Source organism: Salmo salar, chromosome ssa02, assembly GCF_905237065.1.
Source record: "Salmo salar chromosome ssa02, Ssal_v3.1, whole genome shotgun sequence".
In the NCBI taxonomy this organism is placed as follows: domain Eukaryota; kingdom Metazoa; phylum Chordata; class Actinopteri; order Salmoniformes; family Salmonidae; genus Salmo; species Salmo salar.
In genome coordinates, this window is record NC_059443.1 from 19,201,433 (window position 1) to 19,221,943 (window position 20,511).

Here is a 20,511-nt window from a genome sequence, read left to right on the forward strand (position 1 = left end):
TCCCTTCATGCAATGCGCAACACTTTGGGAAAATAAGCTTACCTGTGAGGGCGGAAATTCGTTGTGTTGTGGCGCTGGCAATCACGTGTTTGGGATTCTGAAGTTGTTTTGCGAGGATTCTCCCGAAACTCATTCCATGATCTGAAAAGGGTGTTTTGCAAAGGTTTGTGAGCATGGCAGTTAAGTTATAAAAATTAAAGTTGTTAGTGAACGTTGTTGAAAAGCCGTTATTTGGTTACCGGTTGTTAGTGTCATCATACTTCTCAGCATAAGTATATTTCGATGGAACAGTCAAAAAACGTGTTGTTGACCTGTTCCCCGGTTCCTCCTGTCTCAGCAGACTCCTGTCTCAGCAGATGACTGCCCAGGAGGTGCGGCTGTGTGGCTTGCTGCTACAGGAGCACTTTGGAGAGGTGGTGGAGAGGATAGGCACTCACCTGCTCATAGCAGGGACACAGAACCTCAGGACCATCGCCAATGAGACCAACACACCACTGGACCTGGTACTACACACACACACACACACACACACAAATTTTTTTGTTAAACCTAGGTGGTGACCCTGTCTCTTCTGCAGGTGAAGAAGTCTCTGTGTGTGTTGGTACAGCACGGTGCTTGTGAGTTCGGGTCGGGCCGGCGAGGCCCCGGGAGCCCAGTGGAGTACCGGGCCAGCTGTGAGCGGGTTCTAAGGGTTCTGCGGTACCCGCGGTACATCTACACAGCTAAGACCCTGTATGGAGACACAGGAGAACTCATCGTGGAGGAGGTCCTACAACGAGGCCATATGACCATGAGCAACACGGTCAAGACTGTAGCTGACCGACTCACTCATAACATGGAGGGTGTGTGAGAGAGCGATTACAAGATGTATGATTATTCTATATTTTCTTCTCCTTCTGTCCTCATGATTTTTCTCTCTGTAGAGGGTCGTAGTATGGAGTACAGTGAGGTGGTCTCAGCCTTCTCTAAGTTGGTGGAGACTCACTTCCTGCAGCGCTGTCCTCCGGTGGCCGAGATGGGAACTGCAGCCACCTCCGCTACCCCGGCGACCCCCGGCACCCCGGCAACCCCCGCCTCCACTGCCCCCCCAACAGCAGAGAGCAACCCTGACTGCTACAAGCTGCCCCATGTCACACTCACAGGTACCGCAAACACTTTGTCTCATATAACACGTAGCATCTTTTCACCTATGTGCATACCCACATGTAAACCTCCTGCTATATGTAATTCAGTAAATATTTGCAATACACTCGCTTGTTGTGTTTGTGGGGCAGGTCGTGGGAAGCGCAGACGCTCCAGTGACGACAGTGAGGAGCAGAGAGGAGGGAAGAAAGTCAAGGTGGACTCAGAGGTCAGACCCTCTACTCTTGACACTCAGAGATAATGGGCTGCTATAGAGAATCAGAGAACCTTGTTCTGTTTTTCTTTTACTGTCAATAAGGAATGGAACTGTTCTGAATGACTTGTGCCTCTTTCTATCCCCTCCCTCCCTCTCTTTCCAGTCGTGTGGTGATGAGGGGATCTACTGGCAGGTGAACTTTGAGAGGTTCCATCAGCACTTCAGAGACCAGGCCATCGTTAGTGCTGTGGCCAGCAAACTGGACCAGGTCAGTGACACAGACCCCTACAGACTACCTCCATATGCTTGTAGACCAGGAGAGATTTAATGGGGTGGTCTAAGTCAGGGATTCCCAAACTGAGGGGTTAGCAGGGAGAGTGTGGCGTGGCCTAGTTAAATAAAAAATAAATGGCAACATTTTCTCTGCACCAAGACAAAATGTGTAGAATTACAGGAAAGCTTTAAACCTACAAGATGTTTTCTCCACCAACAAGACGGGTGTGAACAGTTTGTATTAGAGGTTGACGGATTATGATTTTTCAACGCCGATACCGCTACCGATTATTGGAGGACCAAAAAATGCGATACCGATTAATCGGCAGATTTTTTTCTTTCTTTCTTTCTTTTTTTTATATATATATTTTTTAAATGTATTTATTTTTTTATTTGTAATAATGACAATTACAACAATACTGAATGAACACTTTTATTTTAACTTAATATAATACATCAATAATATCAATTTAGCCTTAAATAAATAATGAAACATGTTCAATTTGGTTTAAATAATGCAAAAATAATGTGTTGAAGAAGAAAGTAAAAGTGCAATATGTGCCATGTAAAAAAAGCTAACATTTTAAGTTCCTTGCTCAGAACATGAGAACATATGAAAGCTGGTGGTTCCTTTTAACATGAGTCTTCAATATTCCCAGGTAAGAAGTTTTAGGTTGTAGTTATTATAGGACTATTTCTCTCTATACCATTTGTATTTCATATACCTTTGACTATTGGATGTTCTTATAGGCACTTTAGTATTGCCAGTGTAATACTATAGCTTCCGTCCTTCTCCTCGCCCCTACCTGGGCTTGAACCAGGAACACATCGACAACAGCCACCCTCGAAGCATCGTTACCCATCACTCCACAAAAGCAGAGCAAGGTGACTAACTACTTCAAGGTCTCAGTGCGAGTGACGTCACCGATTGAAATGCTATTAGCGCACACCCTGCTAACTAGCTAGCCATTTCACATCGGTTACACCAGCCTAATCTCAGGAGTTGATAGGCTTGAAGTCATAAACAGCTCATTGCTTGAAGCACAGGGAAGAGCTGCTGGCAAACGCATGAAAGTGCTGTTTGAATGAATGCTTACGAGCCTGCTGCTGCCTACCACCGCTCAGTCAGACTGCTCTATCAAATCATAGACTTAATTATAACATAACACACAGAAATACGAGCCTTATGTCATTAATATGGTAAAATCCGGAAACTATCATTTCGAAAACAAAACGTTTATTCTTTCAGTGAAATACGGCACTGTTCCGTATTTTATCTAACGGGTGGCATCCATAAGTCTAAATATTCCTGTTACATTGCACAATCTTCAATGTTATGTCATAATTACGTAAAATTCTGGCAAATTAGTTCGCAACGAGCCAGGCGGCCCAAACTGTTGCATATACCCTGACTCTGCGTGCAATGAACGGAAGAGAAGTGACACAATTTCCCTAGTTTAATATTGCCTGCAAACCTGGATTTCTTTTAACTAAATATGCAGGTTTAAAAAAAATATACCTCTGTGTATTGATTTTAAGAAAGGCATTGATGTTTATGGTTAGGTACAGTCGTGCAACGATTGTGCTTTTTTCGCAAATGCGCTTTTGTTAAATCATCCCCGTTTGGCGAAGTTGGTCTTCACACAGTTCGCAACGAGCCAGATGGCCCAAACTGCTGCATATAGCCTGACTTTGTTGCACAGAACGCAAGAGAAATGACACAATTTCCCTAGTTAAAATAAATTCATGTTAGCAGGCAATATTAACTAAATATGCAGGTTTAAAAATATATACTTGTGTATTGATTTTAAAGAAAGGCGTTGTTGTTTATGGTTAGGTACACATTGGTGCAACGACAGTGCTTTTTTCACAAATGCGCTTGTTAAATCACCATTTGTCGAAGTAGGCTGTGATTCAATGATAAATGAACAGGCACCGCATCAATTATATGCAACGCAGGACAAGCTAGATTAACTAGTAATATAATCAACATGTGTAGTTAACTAGTGATTATGTTAAGATTGATTGTTTTTGATAAGATACGTTTAATGCTAGCTAGTACCTTACCTTGGCTCCTTGCTGCACTCGCATAACAGGTAGTCAGCCTGCCACACAGTCTCCTCGTGGAGTGCAATGTAATCGGCCATGATCGGTGTCCAAAAATGCCGATTACCGATTGTTATGAAAACTTGACATCGGCCCTAATTAATTAGCCATTCCAATTAATCGGTCGACCTCTAGTTTGTATCATGAGCAGTGCTTGTGCCCATATAAATAGATGTGTCATACGGGATGTTCCCCAATGCTGGAAGGGGGGCCTGAGTGAAAAAGACCGCTCTCTACCCCCCCCCCACAGACCAGTAGTGAGATTGTGAGGACTATGTTGAGGATGAGTGAGGTCACCACCACACAGACCGCCGCCTACACTCAGCCCCTCTCAGCCAATGAGATCTTCCGCTCCCTCCCGCCCAACTACAGCATCAGCAGACCAATCCTGGACCAGTACCTCTCCCTTCTGGTGGATGACCCGGTAGGAGCAGATCTAAGATCAGATTCCCCATCCCCATATCCCAACCTTAACCATTGGGAGATCAATTGCAGAACTGACCTTGGATCAGTGCCTAGGAGGCTGGTAAACTGATGTTTCTCTCTCCCTCCCTCTGTTCCTCAGATGGAGTTTGTGGGGAAATCAGGTGACAGTGGAGGAGGAATGTATGTGGTCAGTATCCTTTTACAACCCTGATGAAACCTGTTTGAGTTTCTCATCCACACACCACACACTATTGTATAATAGGTAATTTCCAGTATTTCATGATACAGTTGTAAGTGGTCGTTTCTTGACTGACCACTCAGATCTCCAAAGAGCCCTGGCCAACCTGGCGAGAGCTACACTGGAGTCTGTGGTACAGGAGAGGTCGGTGTGTCTGTGTTTGTCAGTTGGTCTGTGTCCATTTACTCTGTTTATGTGTCTGCCCACGGTGGCTACATAGCTTGTAGGGTGTCATTCATTCAACCTTTCCCATTGTCAGGTTTGGCTCGCGGTCGGCTAGGATCTTCCGTCTGTTGCTAAGGAAACGTCACCTGGAGCAGAAGCAGGTGGAGGACTTTGCTATGATCCCTGCCAAGGAGGCCAAAGACATGCTGTACACACTGCTGTCAGAGAACCTGGTACAGCTACAGGTAACACACAAATACACACACACACTATACAAACCATACATTATCATGCTCAACTGTGTTTTTCCACCCTAGGAAATCCCTAAGACTCCTGACCACGCCCCTTCACGTACCTTCTACCTGTACACTGTCAACCAGCTGCCTACTGCCCGCCTACTGCTACAGCACTGCTACAAGGTACACATTCAAACTAAGCTGTACTATGAGCAGCAGGATGAGCGTGATACAAGATGTTGCACGCACTACAAAATATTTGCAAACCTGAGGCGCAGCGGTAGTGCTGCAGTTTACTGAACACATATTGTCCACATTGACACATTAAATCCCCAGCCTATTTCTGACTTTCTCTCTTCTACAACTGTACCTTTACATCTACATTTTAAACTGTCTAAATAAAGAGAACGAGTCAAAAATATACTTTCAGTTTATTAGGTACACCTATCTAGTGCCAGGTCGGACACCCCCCTTTGCCTCCAGAACAGCCTGAATTCTTTGCAGCATGGACTCTAAAAGTCGGAAACGTTCCACAGGGATGTTAGTCCATGCTGATGCGATGGCATCACACGGTTGCTGCAGATTGGACAGTGGTACACCCCCGCCACCACCAGGCAGGATGGGTCCACGGACTCATGCTGCTTACGGCAAATCCTGACTCTTCCATCAGCATGACGCAACAGAAACCGGGATTCGTTGGATGTTTTTCCACTCATCAATTGTCCAGTGTTGGTGATCTCGTGCCCACTGGAGCCACTTCTTGTTGTGTTTAGCTGATAGGAGTGGAACCCAGTGTGGTCGCCTGCTGCTATAGCCCATCCGTGACAAGGACCGACGAGTTGTGCGTTCTGAGATGCCGTTCTGCACACCATTGTTGTACTGTGCCATTATTTGCCTGTTTGTGGCCCGTCTGTTAGCTTGCACGATTCTTGCCAATCTCCTTTGACCTCTCATCAACAAGCTGTTTTGGCCCACAGGACTGCCGCTGACTGGATGTTTTTTGTTTGTCCATTCTCGGGAAACCGTAGACACTGCTGTGCGTGAAAAGGACAGTGGCCATTCCTGAGATGCGGCACACCTGACACCGACGATCATATCACTCTCAAAGTCACTTAGGTCACTGGCTTTGCCCATTCTAACATTCAATCAAACAGTAACTGAATGCCTCAATGCCTGTCTGCCTGCTTTATATAGCAAGCCACGGTCACGTGACTCAGTCTGTAGGAGCGATATATTTCCGTGAATGTGGTGGTGTACCTAAACCTGGCCGATGAGTGTATATATCTGCATGTGTACTTTACGGTGCTGCAACTTGATAGCTTCAGGACCACAACAGCAGAGACATTTAGTGTCGCAATTCACACTTCATTGTTGCGAAGCCTGCCTGATATTGCTTCTACATCTGCATTGCTTGCTGTTTGGGGTTTTAGGCTGCGTTTCTGTAGAAGCGCTCTTGTGACATCTGCTGATGTAAAAAGGGCTTTATAAATACATTTGATTTGATTGCTGTTTACTTCGTGCATCGCTGACTTGACAATTAATGGTGGACGTCTGACTTGTAGATAGGGCTGGGAATTGCCAAGCACCTCATGATATTATCACAATACTTAGGTGCTGATACGATATGTATTGCGATTCTCACGTTTTTATATGCAATGCGATATTGCGATTTGATGTTCCAAACATATTGCTCGCTTTATGTCTGCTGCAGAGAGATGAGAGCGCATGAGAACGTTTGTTTTGATCAGTCATGGAAATAAAAGTGCAGAAAATCTGTTGGCTTACTATTATAAAAAGAAGTCCAAAACAATGTTGCGATATGTAACTGTATACATTTGTCCCCCATCACTACTTGCAGACAGTGGCTAATCTGATTGAGAGGCGCCTCTTCGAGACCAAGGAGAACAAGTGAGTTTTTATTGATTCCTAAGTAGATGGATGGATAGATTTGGTTTTATTCTCTAAGTTTCCTACTAAGGTCTCTTTAGGTCTGCATATTGACTTTGAGGACAATAGAGGACCACAATGGAAACAAGTCTGACTTTTTCTATATATAATCCTCAGCAATTTTGGTACATGTACAAAACTTCCTGTGTTTGATTGACAGGCGTCTGCTGGAGAAGTCCCAGCGAATCGAGGCGATCCTGGCGTCGCTGCAGGCCAGTGGGGCGGAGCCTGAACAGTTGACAGAGGTGGAGGAGATGATCACTGCCCCCGAGAGACAGCAGCTAGAGGCGCTGCGACATCACATCAACAAGTACTGCATTACTACTACACCTTAATTACCACTACATCCATACTATAGATCTATAGAGACAGCAGCTAGAGGCCCTGCGACATCACATCAACAAGTACTGCATTACTACTGCACCTTAATTACCACTACATCCATACTATAGATCTATAGAGACAGCAGCTAGAGGCCCTGCGACATCACATCAACAAGTACTGCATTACCACTACTACTAATACAAACTGCTGATTCACAACAAATGTCAAAATTGCAACTTGTGTATTCTACTATTCTAACTCTCAACAGTAAGTTGAGACCTCCAACTAGAGACCTACGACGTCACATCAACAAGTACAACTACTAAATCAAATCAAAGTTTTTGTCACGTGCGCCGAATACAACAGATGTAGGTAGACCTTACAGTGAAATGGTTACTTACCAACGGTGCGATTTTTAGGTAAAAAATAGGTATTAGGTAAACAATAGATAAGTAAAAAAACAACAGTAAAAAGAGTGAAAAATAGCAGTAGCGAGGCTATATACAGACACCGGTTAGTCGGGCTTATTGAGGTAGTATGTACATGTAGGTATGGTTAAAGTGACTATGCATATATGATGAACAGAGAGTAGCAGTAGCGTAAAAGAGGGGTTGGGGTGGCGGGACACAATGCAGATAGTCCGGGTAGCCAATGTTTGGGGGCACCGGTTAGTCGGGCTAATTGAGGTAGTATGTACATGAATGTATAGTTTAAAGTGACTATGCATATATGATAAACAGAGTAGCAGCAGTGTAAAAGAGGGGTTGGGGTGGCGGGACAATGCAAATATTCCGGGTAACCATTTGATTACCTGTTCAGGAGTCTTATGGCTTGGGGGTAAAAGCTGTTGAGAAGCCTTTTGGACCTAGACTTGGCACTCCGATACTGCTTGCCATGTGGTAGTAGAGAGAACAGTCTATGACTGGGGTGGCTGGGGTCTTCGACAATTTTTAGGGCCTTCCTCTGACACCGCCTGGTGTAGAGGTCCTGGATGGCAGGCAGCTTAGCCCCAGTGGTGTACTGGGCCGTACACACTACCCTCTGTAGTCCCTTGCGGTCGGAGGCCGAGCAGTTGCCGTACCAGGCAGTGATGCAACCAGTTGGGATGCTACTGCTACGACACCCATACTATATGTCTATAGACAACATCTAGAGGCCTACGACCTCACATCAACAAGTACTACTACACCGTTATTACTAATACTGCTACATTACTGTAGCTTTATTACCTCTTGTTTCTTTTCTCCCTGAAGGTTGGACTCTACAGAGAACCAGGTGGATGAGACTGTCTTTCTACTGGAGTCCTACATCTTCTCTACCAAGACCAAGTGAGAGGGAGGGAGGGAGGGAGGGAGGGGAGAAACACAATGGACAAAGTTGCATCAATAAAATATGTTTGGGTTTTGATATACCTGACTCACTTGGTGCTTTTTTTGCCTGACGTACAGACGTCATTATTTCAGTTATATGTTCAACAATGTCTGCTAGTGTGAAAGGGTTTTTTCTTTTATAGAATGAAGTAGTCTGAAATGCCTGATTTATTATTTGATTTTTGATTTCTTTTTAATGTTATGTAATAAAATATTTGTAAGTGTATTTAGTTAATGTGTATGAATGATCCTATGTATGTATAAATGAACATGAAAGAAACTAAAATAAAGTTTACAAAAACTTTAATTATCAAGTTTTAATTTGACTCAAAAAATGAACTGTACTGTAGAGAAAATAGGTGAAAAATCTAAAGTCTTGATGACTTCTGAACATTAAATAGACAGTTTGGTTTGTAACAGTGTTTCATAGAAATACAAATATATTCACATGATTATAAGTGGCCCCCATTATCAGATAGTGCATTTTCATTCACGCTTCCTTGAAGGATGGAACTGCTTTCCATATAGCACAAAATGGTACTAATTACAGGTTGATACCTGTACGGTATCTACTTATACAACATGGTACTAATTACAGGTTGATACCTGTACGATATCTACTTATACAACATGGTACTAATTACAGGTTGATACCTGTACGATATCTACTTATACAACATGGTACTAATTACAGGTTGATACCTGTACGATATCTACTCTGTTTGAAGTCTGCAGTCTTTGAACATCATACCAAGTCACATTGCACCGGGAGTATCAAACTCATTCCACGGAGGGCTGTGTGTCTGTAGGTTTTTGCTTTGTCCATTCAATTAAGACCTAGACAACCAGTTGAGAGGAGTCCCTCACTAATTCATGACCTTAATTCATCAATCGAGTACAAATGTGGAGTGAAAACCTGCAGACACTCCGCCCTCCGTGGAATGAGTTTGACGCGTGGTGAACAGCATTATTTCCTGTCTGGGACATCTCTGAAGAAAACTCCTGTACACGTCCTTCCTGCTGTACGTTTCTAAACAGGTGTGTAACTAGAGCCCTACAGCCATGGGTTCACCTGTAGAAACAGACAAGATGTTGGAGTCTGATGATAGATGCAGTCTGTGCCATGTGGTGTTAGGTGTTTTGACAGTTCACACACACACTGGGCGAAGCTCATCTATACTGGCTGTGCATTCTTTATGGGGGGGGGGGGGGGCATGATTTAGATGAGAGGGAAAGCATTGTTTTTATTGCTGGGGGGAGGAGCAGTCTCTGCAGGTCGTTGCCATGGGGATGGGCACGAAGTGGACTCTGTGGTTCTCTGGTTGTCACAGATACTGTATCCATTGACTGACATCATGGCGGGGTTAGTCCTCGAGTTCCTCGTCCTTTATCTGTTTACGAGTGAAGAACCCCAGCTGGAGAAAGGAGGGATGAGAAGGAAGGAGTGAAACCCAAAGTGTTGAACTTTACCACAAAGGCAGAGGAGAAAGAAGTTATTGCAGAGTGTGAGGTACAGAGGTACTGTATGGTGAGGTGTGATTGGTGTACCTTCCACATTGCGAAGATGATGAGGGCCAATAGCAGAAGCCCTCCAATGATGCTACCTATCAGAATCCAGAGAGAAATGGGGATGGCCCGCCCCTTTAGAACCTCCAACACCGTCTGATGGAGAGAAAGAGACAAAAAGGCTGATTGTAGAGACAGTCAGATATACCAGCTTCCTACTCTATCTGGATGTAAACAACAGTCAGACAGATATTCATCACCCTATACCAGCTTCCTACTCTATCTGGATGTAAACAACAGTCAGACAGATATTCATCACCCTATACCAGCTTCCTACTCTATCTGGATGTAAACAACAGTCAGACAGATATTCATCACCCTATACCAGCTTCCTACTCTATCTGGATGTAAACAACAGTCAGACAGATATTCATCACCCTATACCAGCTTCCTACTCTATCTGGATGTAAACAACAGTCAGACAGATATTCATCACCCTATACCAGCTTCCTACTCTATCTGGATGTAAACGACAGTCTGACAGATATTCATCACCCTATACCAGCTTCCTCTATCTGGATGTAAACAACAGTCAGACAGATATTCATCACCCTATACCAGCTTCCTACTCTATCTGGATGTAAACAACAGTCAGACAGATATTCATCACCCTATACCAGCTTCCTCTATCTGGATGTAAACAACAGTCAGACAGATATTCATCACCCTATACCAGCTTCCTACTCTATCTGGATGTAAACAACAGTCAGACAGATATTCATCACCCTATACCGGCTTCCTACTCTATCTGGATGTAAACAACAGTCAGACAGATATTCATCACCCTATACCAGCTTCCTACTCTATCTGGATGTAAACGACAGTCTGACAGATATTCATCACCCTATACCAGCTTCCTCTATCTGGATGTAAACAACAGACAGACAGATATTCATCACCCTATACCAGCTTCCTACTCTATCTGGATGTAAACAACAGACAGACAGATATTCATCACCCTATACCAGCTTCCTACTCTATCTGGATGTAAACAACAGTCTGACAGATATTCATCACCCTATACCAGCTTCCTCTATCTGGATGTAAATGACAGACAGACAGATATTCATCACCCTATACCAGCTTCCTACTCTATCTGGATGTAAACAACAGACAGACAGATATTCATCACCCTATACCAGCTTCCTACTCTATCTGGATGTAAACAACAGACAGACAGATATTCATCACCCTATACCAGCTTCCTACTCTATCTGGATGTAAACAACAGTCTGACAGATATTCATCACCCTATACCAGCTTCGTCTATCTGGATGTAAATGACAGACAGACAGACAATTATTCATCACCCTATACCAGCTTCCTACTCTTATCTGGATGTAAACAACAGACAGACAATTATTCATCACCCAATACCAGCTTACTCTATCTGGGTGGAAACGAGTCAGGCACAGACGATGCTAAACCAGTCCTCCACTATTAGTGTTAATCCTGCTATTCTCTCACCTCCCTCCAGATGGCGCCACTCCCCAGAGTGACCAGGTTAGATTCCTGAGCAGCCAGACGATAGGCACTCACTATCCTCACCACCTTAAACTTAGCCTGGTGACAGAGACACAAAGTCAGAGTGAGTGTTTTTATAGTTAGAGCTGTGTGTGTGTGTGTGTGTGTGTGTGTGTGTGTGAGAAACTTCGTACCTGTCTGAAGAAGTTGTCGTGGACCCTGCGGCTGACTCGTATGAGAGCGGTTTGTCCTCGATGCAGCTGCTGTACCTCACACACCACCTCCACACACCACGACCTGCTGCAGTTCTACACACCACACACACAAACATGTTACATCTGAAAATATACTATATAGCTAGTTAGGATTGTGAATGTGATCATCTTGTGTGTGGGTATTTGTGTGTGTCTGTTCTCACCAGTAGGTCAGTCTGTTGCATGTCTTCAGGATGTAGTGGTCGTACATCTCTCTGTCTGTCCTTCAGCTGGGACACATCACTGTCTACACTGCAGTTCACCCCTGTCACCTGACAACACAAAGGTCACAGTTCAGAACCAGAGAGAAATGACAATAACTGTTTATTCCAACAGTAGTGAAAGAAGGTTAGTACTCACGTTGTAAGAGAAGACCTCAGTAACAGCCATGAAGACTCTGTCTCCAGCTGCTACAGAGGGCAGGCTCAGCCTCAACTCCAGGTTACTCACACTGTAACAGCCCAGGTTCTGCAGCTACACACAGAACACATTAGTCTGACGTGTGTGTAAAGACAGTATGTATGGTTATGTGTGTGATTATGCAGTAAGGATATTAGGGAAACGGATATATTGTGTGTGCACTGCTTACCCTGAAGTGTGTGTAGAACTCTGGTCCTATTGCCTCTGATATGGTTCTGGTTGGGTGGACCTCATAACGGTTCAGATTGGAGTCACTACAAATAAAGGTAGAGATACAGGGAATGAGAGAGAGACAGAGAGTTACAGAGAGACAGAGAGACAGAAAGAGACTAACCTGGTGATGAAGAGGTCAGGTTCGTACTGAACCACAGTCTGGAGCTGAACACTGTTGTCTCCCAACGTAGCCTCTCTCTCCACACTGTCACTATGGGAACCAGAAACACAGAGATGTATGTGACAGACACATGACAAGACAAACACACAATACTTCTGTCTCTACTGTAGGATTATGACTAGGGTTAGATGGAATCAGTGGAGGCTGAATTTCAGGTTCATTTCTAGAAGCTCCCAATAGGATCCCTTTACATTCCTCCATAGGATAATAGTGAGTTACCTGGCAACTGTGAGTTTCATCTGGACTTTACTGAGCAGAGACGTACAGCTGAACTCAAACTCTAACATGAAGTTAACCTGACAGAGAGAAGATAAGAGGTGGGGGGGGGATTGAGTTTGTGGTATCAGAACAACACTGAACAAAAACATAAACGCATCATGAAACAATTTCTAAGATTTTTCCATTTGCCTCATGCAGTGCGACACATCTCCTTCGCATAGAGATGATCAGGCTGTTGCTTATGGCCTGTGGAATGTTGTCCAACTCCTCTTCAATGGCTGTGTGAAGTTGCTGGATATTATTGGGAACTGGAACACGCTGTCATACACGTCGATCCAGAGCATCCCAAACATACTCAATGGGTAACATGTCTGGTGAGTATGCAGGCCATGGAAAAACTGGGACATGTTCAGCTTCCAGGAATTGTGTACAGATCCTTGTGACATGGGGCCGTGCATTATCATGCTGAAACATGAGGTGATGGTGGCGGATGGCAAGACAATGGGCCTCAGGATCTCGTCACAGTATCTCTGTGCATTCAAATTATCATCCATAAAATCAATTGTGTTTGTTGTCCGTAGCTTATGCCTGCCCATACCATAACCCCACCACCACCATGGGGCACTCTGTTAGAAAACATTCTCGCCCACACAACGCCATATGTCTGCCATCTGCCCGGTACAGTTGAAACCGGGATTCATCTGTGAAGAGCACACTTCTCCAGCATGCCAGTGGCCATCGAAGGTGAATTCTCTGGTAACAGCACTGGGGGACATTCCTGCAGTCAGCATGTCAATTGCACACTCCCTCAAAACTTGAGACATCTGTGGCATTGTGTTGTTTGACAAAACTGCACATTTTAGAGTGGCCTTTTATTGTCCCCAGCACAAGGTGCACCTGTGTAATGATCATGCCGTTGAATCATCTTCTTGATATGCCACACCTGTCAGGTGGATGGATTATCTTGGCAAAGGAGAAATGCTCACTAACAGGGGTGTAAACAAATTTGTGCACAACGTTTGAGAAAAATACGCTTTTTGTGTGTGTGGAACATTTCTGGGATCTTTTAATTCAGCTCATGAAACATGAGACCAACACTTTACATGTTGTGTTTATATTTGTGTTCAGTGTATTTGATGCCAGACAGACAGACCTTGGAGTGGGAGCGGAACACAGGATAGCTGACATTACAGGAATGACTGTTGGAACTGAGAGATGTACACTCAATTTTCAACTGGGTATCCTCCTAGAGAGAGAGAGGGAGAGAGAGAGAAAGATAGGGATGGAGACATCGAAAGGGATGGAGGAAGAGAGAGAAGGGGGAGGAGACAGAATAAAACTGTCAGGTTCATGTTGTAAATCTGTGTGTTGTAAATCCGTGTGTGTCTGTGTGTCTGTGTGTGTCTGTGTGTGTCTGTGTTTGTCTGTGTGTGTGTTTCGTACCCGTATGCTGAGACTAGAGAAGTGGAGGTTGTGTGAGTAGTGCAGTGTTAGGCTGGTGTTATAGGCATTCTCCAGTCTGTTCTGCAGCTGGACTTCTACAGCCAGACGTCTGCGAGGGCTACGGATCACATAGGGCTGCTGTCTGTAGAGAGGAGTTACATTCAGACATTCATACAACTACTACACATCATGAATACAACAACTACACAACATGAATACAACAGGAATGCTTGACTTAGTAATTGTTTGGCTGATTGTGTGTTGACTGGACACAAAAAAGAGAGGAACATTTTTGATCAGGTGTGTGTGTCTATACGTGTGTGTCCATGCATGTTTGTGTGTGTGAGATGTACCTTGTCCCAGAGATGTCCATGTGAGCCTGCAGCACCAGATCTGTGACACACACATCATCCTCACCACAGTCTTTGAAGAACGCAATCTGGAGACATCAATGTACAGTATTTGAAATGGAGGTGCCAGAGTAATACTGTAAATAACGTACAGTAACAGTACATTACATCATACAATTTGGCCAGGATGCTACGAGCACCCCACACACACCCCACACACTGACCGATCTCTTGAAGGTGGTGGGCCAGCCTTCGTCCAGCACTGGGCCACTCTCTGTGTCGTTGATCTTAAAGCGCAGGGAGAAGCTGATTGGACGGATGTAGTCAGCTGTGTCCTATCACAGACAGAGACAAAGGGTTAGAGGTCAATATCCACAGAATGTAGTGTTTCAGCATTTGGATTGTGTGTGTCGGTCGGGGTGAAGGATGTGTACCAATGTGTGTTTTGGCATTGTGTGTGACATATGGAAGGGCAGGTTGTGGCAATAGCGTGTACATGTTGGTTGTGTGTTTGTGTCAGAGCATGTGTGTATGTTAGTTGTGTAGTGAGTGTGTGTGTGTGTGTGTGTGTGTGTGTGTGTGTGTGTGTGTGTGTGTGTGTGTGTGTGTGTGTGTGTGTGTGTGTGTGTGTGTGTGTGTGTGTGTGTGTGTGTGTGTGTGTGTGTGTGTGTATATGCCATTTAGCAGAAGCTTTTATCCAAAGCGGCTTACAGTCATGCGTGCATACTTTAAAGAAAAATGTATGGTCACTGTTTGGTCCCGGGAATTGAACCCACTATCCTGGCGTTGCAAGCACCATGCTCTACCAGCTGAGCTCTGGTGTGTGTGTCATACTCACAAACACATGGAAGGGCAGGTTGTGGCAGACAGTCTCTCCTGTGTAAACTCTGACCCCCAGCTGTGTCTGTCTCTGGTTGCTGTCGTCAAACAACGCCCTCGCTGTCAACTTTCTCTCATCCAACATGGCCACCACCGACAGCTCTGAGGAGGAGGAAGGTGATGTTAGTGTTGATAACAAATCTATCAATTCTAACAGGCAGACTCCCTCCCTCCTATCTCCTTCCCCATCCCTCCCCCTTGTCTCTCCCTCCCCCTTACTCTCGCCAGTCCCCTCCCTTCCCTGCCCCTCCCTCTCTCCCCTCCCTCACCCACTCCCTCCCCCTCCCTTACCGAAGCTGTTGCTGTGAGTTCCAGGGGAGCGGGACAGAGCCAGGAAGCAGGCTGTAGCGTTGAGACAGGCAGACTCCCTCCCTCCTCTCTGACACGTCTTCTGGATGACGTTGATGGAGTGGGGCTGGAAGGACAGACTCATGTTGATCTGGACTATACTACGAGAACTGGAGAGAGGGGAGGGAGAATTGATCATTCAATGATGACGATCATCATCACATTTAAAAAAAATACTCCACAGCCAAGTCTGACAATTTATCCCTCCCCTCCCCTCATTCCTCCACCTCCCCTCATCCCTCCTTTCTTACCTGAGTAGTACAGCACTGCCCTGGGCCCCCACAGCCAGGTCTAACAGACCATCTCCATCCAGGTCCAATCTGGCACTCACACTGCGCCCAAAATACTGCAGAGAGGGGGACAGGGATGACCCTGCGATACGCTACAGGGAGAAGGAGAGGTGAGCAAGGAGGTGGAGAGAAGAGGGTGGAGAAGTGGTGGAGAGAGACGTAGAATGAGGTCAATGGAAATACTATAGCTAAGAATGATATCACTTTAAAAACAAATCTTCACTTTTCTTTTCACAGGGATGGACTCCACCTATACTTCTGGTGACACTTATTTCTCTACCTGTTTGTAGTTGTGGATGATGTGTATGTCTACCTGTTTGTAGTTGTGGATGATGTGTATGTCTACCTGTTTGTAGTTGTGGATGATGTGTATGTCTACCTGTTTGTAGTTGTGGATGATGTGTATGTCTACCTGTTTGTAGTTGTGGATGATGTGTATGTCTACCTGTTTGTAGTTGTGGATGATGTGTATGTCTACCTGTTTGTAGTTGTGGATGATGTGTATGTCTACCTGTTTGTAGTTGTGGATGATGTGTATGTCTACCTGTTTGTAGTTGTGGATAATGTGTATGCCCTGGCCGTGGTAGACATATATGGCCCCATTGTGTCCGTCCTCTAGGGGTGCCCCCACCAGCAGGTCAGTGTACCCGTCATGGTTGAGGTCTGGGGCGGAGGCCAGGGCGTAGCCAAACCTAGCATCCTGGGACCTATCCTCTGCCTTCAGAGTACCGTTAGACACAAACACCTCCTCCTGAGAGAGAGAGAGAGAGAGAGAGAGAGAGAGAGAGAGAGAGAGAGAGAGAGAGAGAGAGAGAGAAATGGAGAGAGAGTGAGAGAGGCAGAGTGGAGAGAGAGAGAGAGAGAGTCAGCAGCTCCCAGACATTCCTCTTCTTATCCGCTAATATCCTCAACCCCTTTCCCCTCCCTTAACTCTATCTCCCCCCTTCACCCATCTCTCACCCAACTCCCCCTCTTCCTGACACCAGCCCAGTCCTCCCCCACTACTCCCCCCTGTCTCACCCCACTGAGGGAGTAGATGTAGACTCTGCCTGCCTCCTTGTTGCCAGGGCCCAGGTACATGGGTGCTGCCACCAGCAGAACATCAGTAATGCCATCCTGGTCCACGTCCAACCCACACACCTCACTGCCATAGTACGACCCAATCTACAGAGAGAGAGCGAGAGAGAGAGCGAGAGCGAGAGCGAGAGAGAGAGAACGAGAGAGAGAGCGAGCGAGAAAGCGAGAGAGAGAGAGAGAGAGAGAGAGAGAGCGAGAGAGGGGTAGTGGCGGTGAGGAGAAGGGGAGAGGGGGGTTGGGGGTGAGTGAGAGTTTGATTGATAGATACATCCAATGAGGTATATACACACACACTAGCTACCTGTTCTCCATTGAGGGCCTGTGCAATGTTGACATCTCCATTGTTGCTCAGTTCAAACAGAATGACCTTTCCTTTGTGTTTGAACCTGGGAGCTCCAGCCACATACAGCCTCCTCCAGTCTCCCACTATCACTGACGACACTGTGTAGCCTAAACACACACACACACTTTAATTAGATCCACAAATTACAAATTGCATAGGATGCAAATATCTCACAGGTCATACAGATGCCTGAAGACACATTAGGTATGGAAACAAAAATGATTGTGTAAATCCGTGATACGTTTAGTAGTATTACGTGTAAAACAGTGATAAGTTTAGTACTATTACGTGTAAAACAGTGATACGTTTAGTAGTATTATGTGTAAAACAGTGATACATTTAGTACTATTACGTGTAAAACAGTGATACATTTCGTACTATTACCTGTAAAACAGTGATACGTTTAGTACTATTACGTGTAAAACAGTGATACATTTAGTACTATTACGTGTAAAACAGTGATACATTTAGTACTATTACGTGTAAAACAGTGATACGTTTAGTACTATTACGTGTAAAACAGTGATACGTTTAGTACTATTACGTGTAAAACAGTGATACGTTTAGTACTATTACGTGTAAAACAGTGATACGTTTAGTACTATTACGTGTAAAACAGTGATACATTTAGTACTATTACGTGTAAAACAGTGATACGTTTAGTAGTATTACGTGTAAAACAGTGATAAGTTTAGTAGTATTACGTGTAAAACAGTGATAAGTTTAGTAGTATTACGTGTAAAACAGTGATAAGTTTAGTAGTATTATGTGTAAAACGGTGTAATGTAAAGTGTACATAGCGTAACGTAAGTAAGTTAAGTCACCCAGATAGGCAGCGTGGTTCTTGAGCTCCTGGGGGAACTCAGACTCAAAGGCCTCTCTGGTGGGCATGATGCGGCCCTCAGCGCCCTCCTTCAGCACCCCTCCATCCCAGTCATACGCCCCCACCATCCCAAACAGGATCCCATCCTGAAACACACACATGGGAGAGGGGGGGGGGGATAAACATACAGTACAATGTAAGATCAGAAATTCAAGTCAATGACATGACACGCACACACACACACGGTGGACTCACATCGAGAACGTGTGTGGAGAAGCCGATCTGGGACATCTCAAACTTGAAGGAGCTCTCGTTGTACCCCAGTGTCCCTGTGATGAAACAGAAACATCAAAACAATGTTTAACAAACCTTTCTAGCACATTTTCTGTAGTATCCAACACAAAAATCTAGTTGAGCAGATCTCTCTGTCTCCAAGCTATTATTTCATGTCATGTCATTTTATTAAAGCCATGAGTTTCACCCTCTCATGTTTCTGTGCCCAACCACATATCTGTGTGGTGTGGGGGTTCAGTGACTGAGTGAGGGGCTAATGGGACCTCTGCTGAGGTGAAAGCGGAACAGGGTTACCCTAACCCTAACTCTCAGAGGAAGTTTAGTTGAATGTTTGGTTAATGTTTGTTCTGCCAGTGCCAGGTGGCTGACACATGAATACCGTGATGGGACTAGATGTGGCATCCTGTGCTGCCCACTATGACATATGAACACTCACTCCTCAATTGAAATACTGTTCTTTTTTATTTGTATCCCCCTTTCACATTTTCTCCATACATCCCCTCCCTTCCTTCCCCTCCCCAATCTGCCACTATCTAGATGCCACAGGTTAGTGGCCTCTTTCTCCCTCCTCACTCAAGAACCCAGGTGGTATACAGAATCTACCACCTCCTCTCATTTCCTCCTCTCCCTTCCTCCCTTGCTCCCTACAGACTTCAGGGTGGCATCATTTCTCAGTCTTCCTCCCTTGTTCCTGTAAGTGTTGTGATAGCTGCTCCCGCCCTTCTTTCCTTTTCAAGGTAGTGGCATCTATCCATCCCTTCCTCTTTCATGCCGTCTAGGATTAAATGTGGCACCATTCCCCCTTTTTTGCCTCTTTCTCAATTGAAAGAGAGTAACATCCCTCTCTCTACTAACTTTCTCCCTGGCTAAATAAGAAAGCAGTCCCTCCCTGTCTCCAGAACACAGACACCCTTTCCCCTCCTTTCTCTTTCCCGCACTTTCACCTCCCTCCCTCCTCTCCTCCCCCTCCCTCCCCCTTACTCTCACTCTCTCCGTCTCACCCTCTAGAGTGAAGATGCGGTCTCCTAGTGCATCTACGATGTCGTTGAGCGCCGCCTCATCAGTCACGTTGAAGAAGTATTTGTCGTCAGGGTCGCTGGCGATGTACTTGATCTCATTGATAAACGTCTCTGGGTCCTGCTGCCTGCGGATGTAGTGACCCAATACCTGGAGGGAGAGAGAAAGGGATGAGAAAAGAGAGGGGGGAAAGATAAAGGGAGGGAGAGAGAAAGGGATGAGGAAAGAGAGGGGGGAGAGAGAAAGAAAGGGGTAAAGGGAAGGGTAGAAAAACAAAAGGGAGAGAAAGAAGGGGTTAAATGTAAGGGACAGAAAAAGTGAAAGGTAGAGCGAGAGATAACATTAACAGACAATTCTCCGCCAATAACTCCTCCATATTTCACAGGGACAGAGAACATTTATATAGAGGGAGAGATATTACTGAGTCAGGACAATCTGAGAGGACAGAGAGAGAGCTGCCAACACCAACCCCATACAGTAAAGTAGAGGATGTAACCTGAATCAAGGACAACCACAGAGAGACAGCCAGAGTATAAGCCCTTAAAAGAGAAAAAACAGATAATGTCCGTAGGGTTCTAACTAAGGGGTTGTCTAAAAATGGAGTCAGCTAAAATGTTTGGGAAATACTGCTCTAGCAAACCGTGAAATGAAAGAATTGGTCCAGACAGGGGGGAGAGAGATGACTGGTGTGGTAGGGCTCTCTAGTGTGAGGAGGCTATAGTAACAGCTACAGTTAGTAGTCTGTAATACAGAATAACCTAAACACTGCAGTAAGGAGCACATTCCTCCCCAGAAACCCAATCCCAACAATCCTTCCCTGTCACTGGCTGCCAACTTAACTAAGGAAATTCTCTGTTTTCAAAGGGGACGGAGGGAGGGAGGTAGGGGAGGAGGGAGGGACGGATG

The 20,511-nt window shown here is 45.1% G+C and overlaps 2 protein-coding genes across 8 annotated transcripts in view; one reads left to right on the forward strand and one right to left on the reverse strand.

Moving 5' to 3' along the window:
* Nucleotides 1-8,731, forward strand: LOC106605815 (DNA-directed RNA polymerase III subunit RPC3). 7 transcript variants are annotated; one of them, XM_045699069.1, is made up of 14 exons: nucleotides 1-163; nucleotides 341-503; nucleotides 608-842; nucleotides 924-1,142; nucleotides 1,275-1,351; nucleotides 1,503-1,607; nucleotides 3,969-4,142; nucleotides 4,284-4,335; nucleotides 4,466-4,526; nucleotides 4,642-4,792; nucleotides 4,865-4,966; nucleotides 6,642-6,691; nucleotides 6,891-7,040; nucleotides 8,308-8,731. In XM_045699069.1, exons 2-14 carry the CDS (start codon nucleotides 357-359, stop codon nucleotides 8,384-8,386), a joined length of 1,602 nt encoding a protein of 533 aa, XP_045555025.1. In that variant the 5' UTR covers nucleotides 1-163; nucleotides 341-356; the 3' UTR covers nucleotides 8,387-8,731. The 7 variants fall into 7 exon arrangements, with proteins under 7 accessions (XP_045555025.1, XP_045555032.1, XP_014057242.1 ...); XM_014201767.2 differs by having other exon boundaries at nucleotides 3-163; nucleotides 578-842; XM_014201766.2 differs by having other exon boundaries at nucleotides 31-163; nucleotides 338-503; nucleotides 578-842.
* Nucleotides 8,711-20,511, reverse strand: part of LOC106595728 (integrin alpha-10) — a 49,728-nt gene continuing 37,927 nt past the window's right edge. The window contains exons 9-30 of the mRNA XM_045699045.1: nucleotides 19,590-19,755; nucleotides 18,550-18,623; nucleotides 18,296-18,440; nucleotides 17,430-17,578; nucleotides 17,072-17,215; nucleotides 16,596-16,802; nucleotides 16,013-16,143; nucleotides 15,705-15,871; nucleotides 15,373-15,515; nucleotides 14,759-14,869; nucleotides 14,538-14,623; nucleotides 14,185-14,326; nucleotides 13,895-13,987; nucleotides 12,742-12,818; nucleotides 12,463-12,552; nucleotides 12,298-12,382; nucleotides 12,069-12,182; nucleotides 11,873-11,980; nucleotides 11,649-11,762; nucleotides 11,458-11,553; nucleotides 9,973-10,086; nucleotides 8,711-9,839 (exon numbers count right to left, since the gene is read on the reverse strand). Coding sequence (XP_045555001.1) covers nucleotides 9,789-9,839; nucleotides 9,973-10,086; nucleotides 11,458-11,553; nucleotides 11,649-11,762; nucleotides 11,873-11,980; nucleotides 12,069-12,182; nucleotides 12,298-12,382; nucleotides 12,463-12,552; nucleotides 12,742-12,818; nucleotides 13,895-13,987; nucleotides 14,185-14,326; nucleotides 14,538-14,623; nucleotides 14,759-14,869; nucleotides 15,373-15,515; nucleotides 15,705-15,871; nucleotides 16,013-16,143; nucleotides 16,596-16,802; nucleotides 17,072-17,215; nucleotides 17,430-17,578; nucleotides 18,296-18,440; nucleotides 18,550-18,623; nucleotides 19,590-19,755 — 2,607 coding nt within the window. The 3' untranslated portion in view covers nucleotides 8,711-9,788. The remainder of the gene's footprint in view (nucleotides 9,840-9,972; nucleotides 10,087-11,457; nucleotides 11,554-11,648; nucleotides 11,763-11,872; nucleotides 11,981-12,068; nucleotides 12,183-12,297; nucleotides 12,383-12,462; nucleotides 12,553-12,741; nucleotides 12,819-13,894; nucleotides 13,988-14,184; nucleotides 14,327-14,537; nucleotides 14,624-14,758; nucleotides 14,870-15,372; nucleotides 15,516-15,704; nucleotides 15,872-16,012; nucleotides 16,144-16,595; nucleotides 16,803-17,071; nucleotides 17,216-17,429; nucleotides 17,579-18,295; nucleotides 18,441-18,549; nucleotides 18,624-19,589; nucleotides 19,756-20,511) is intronic.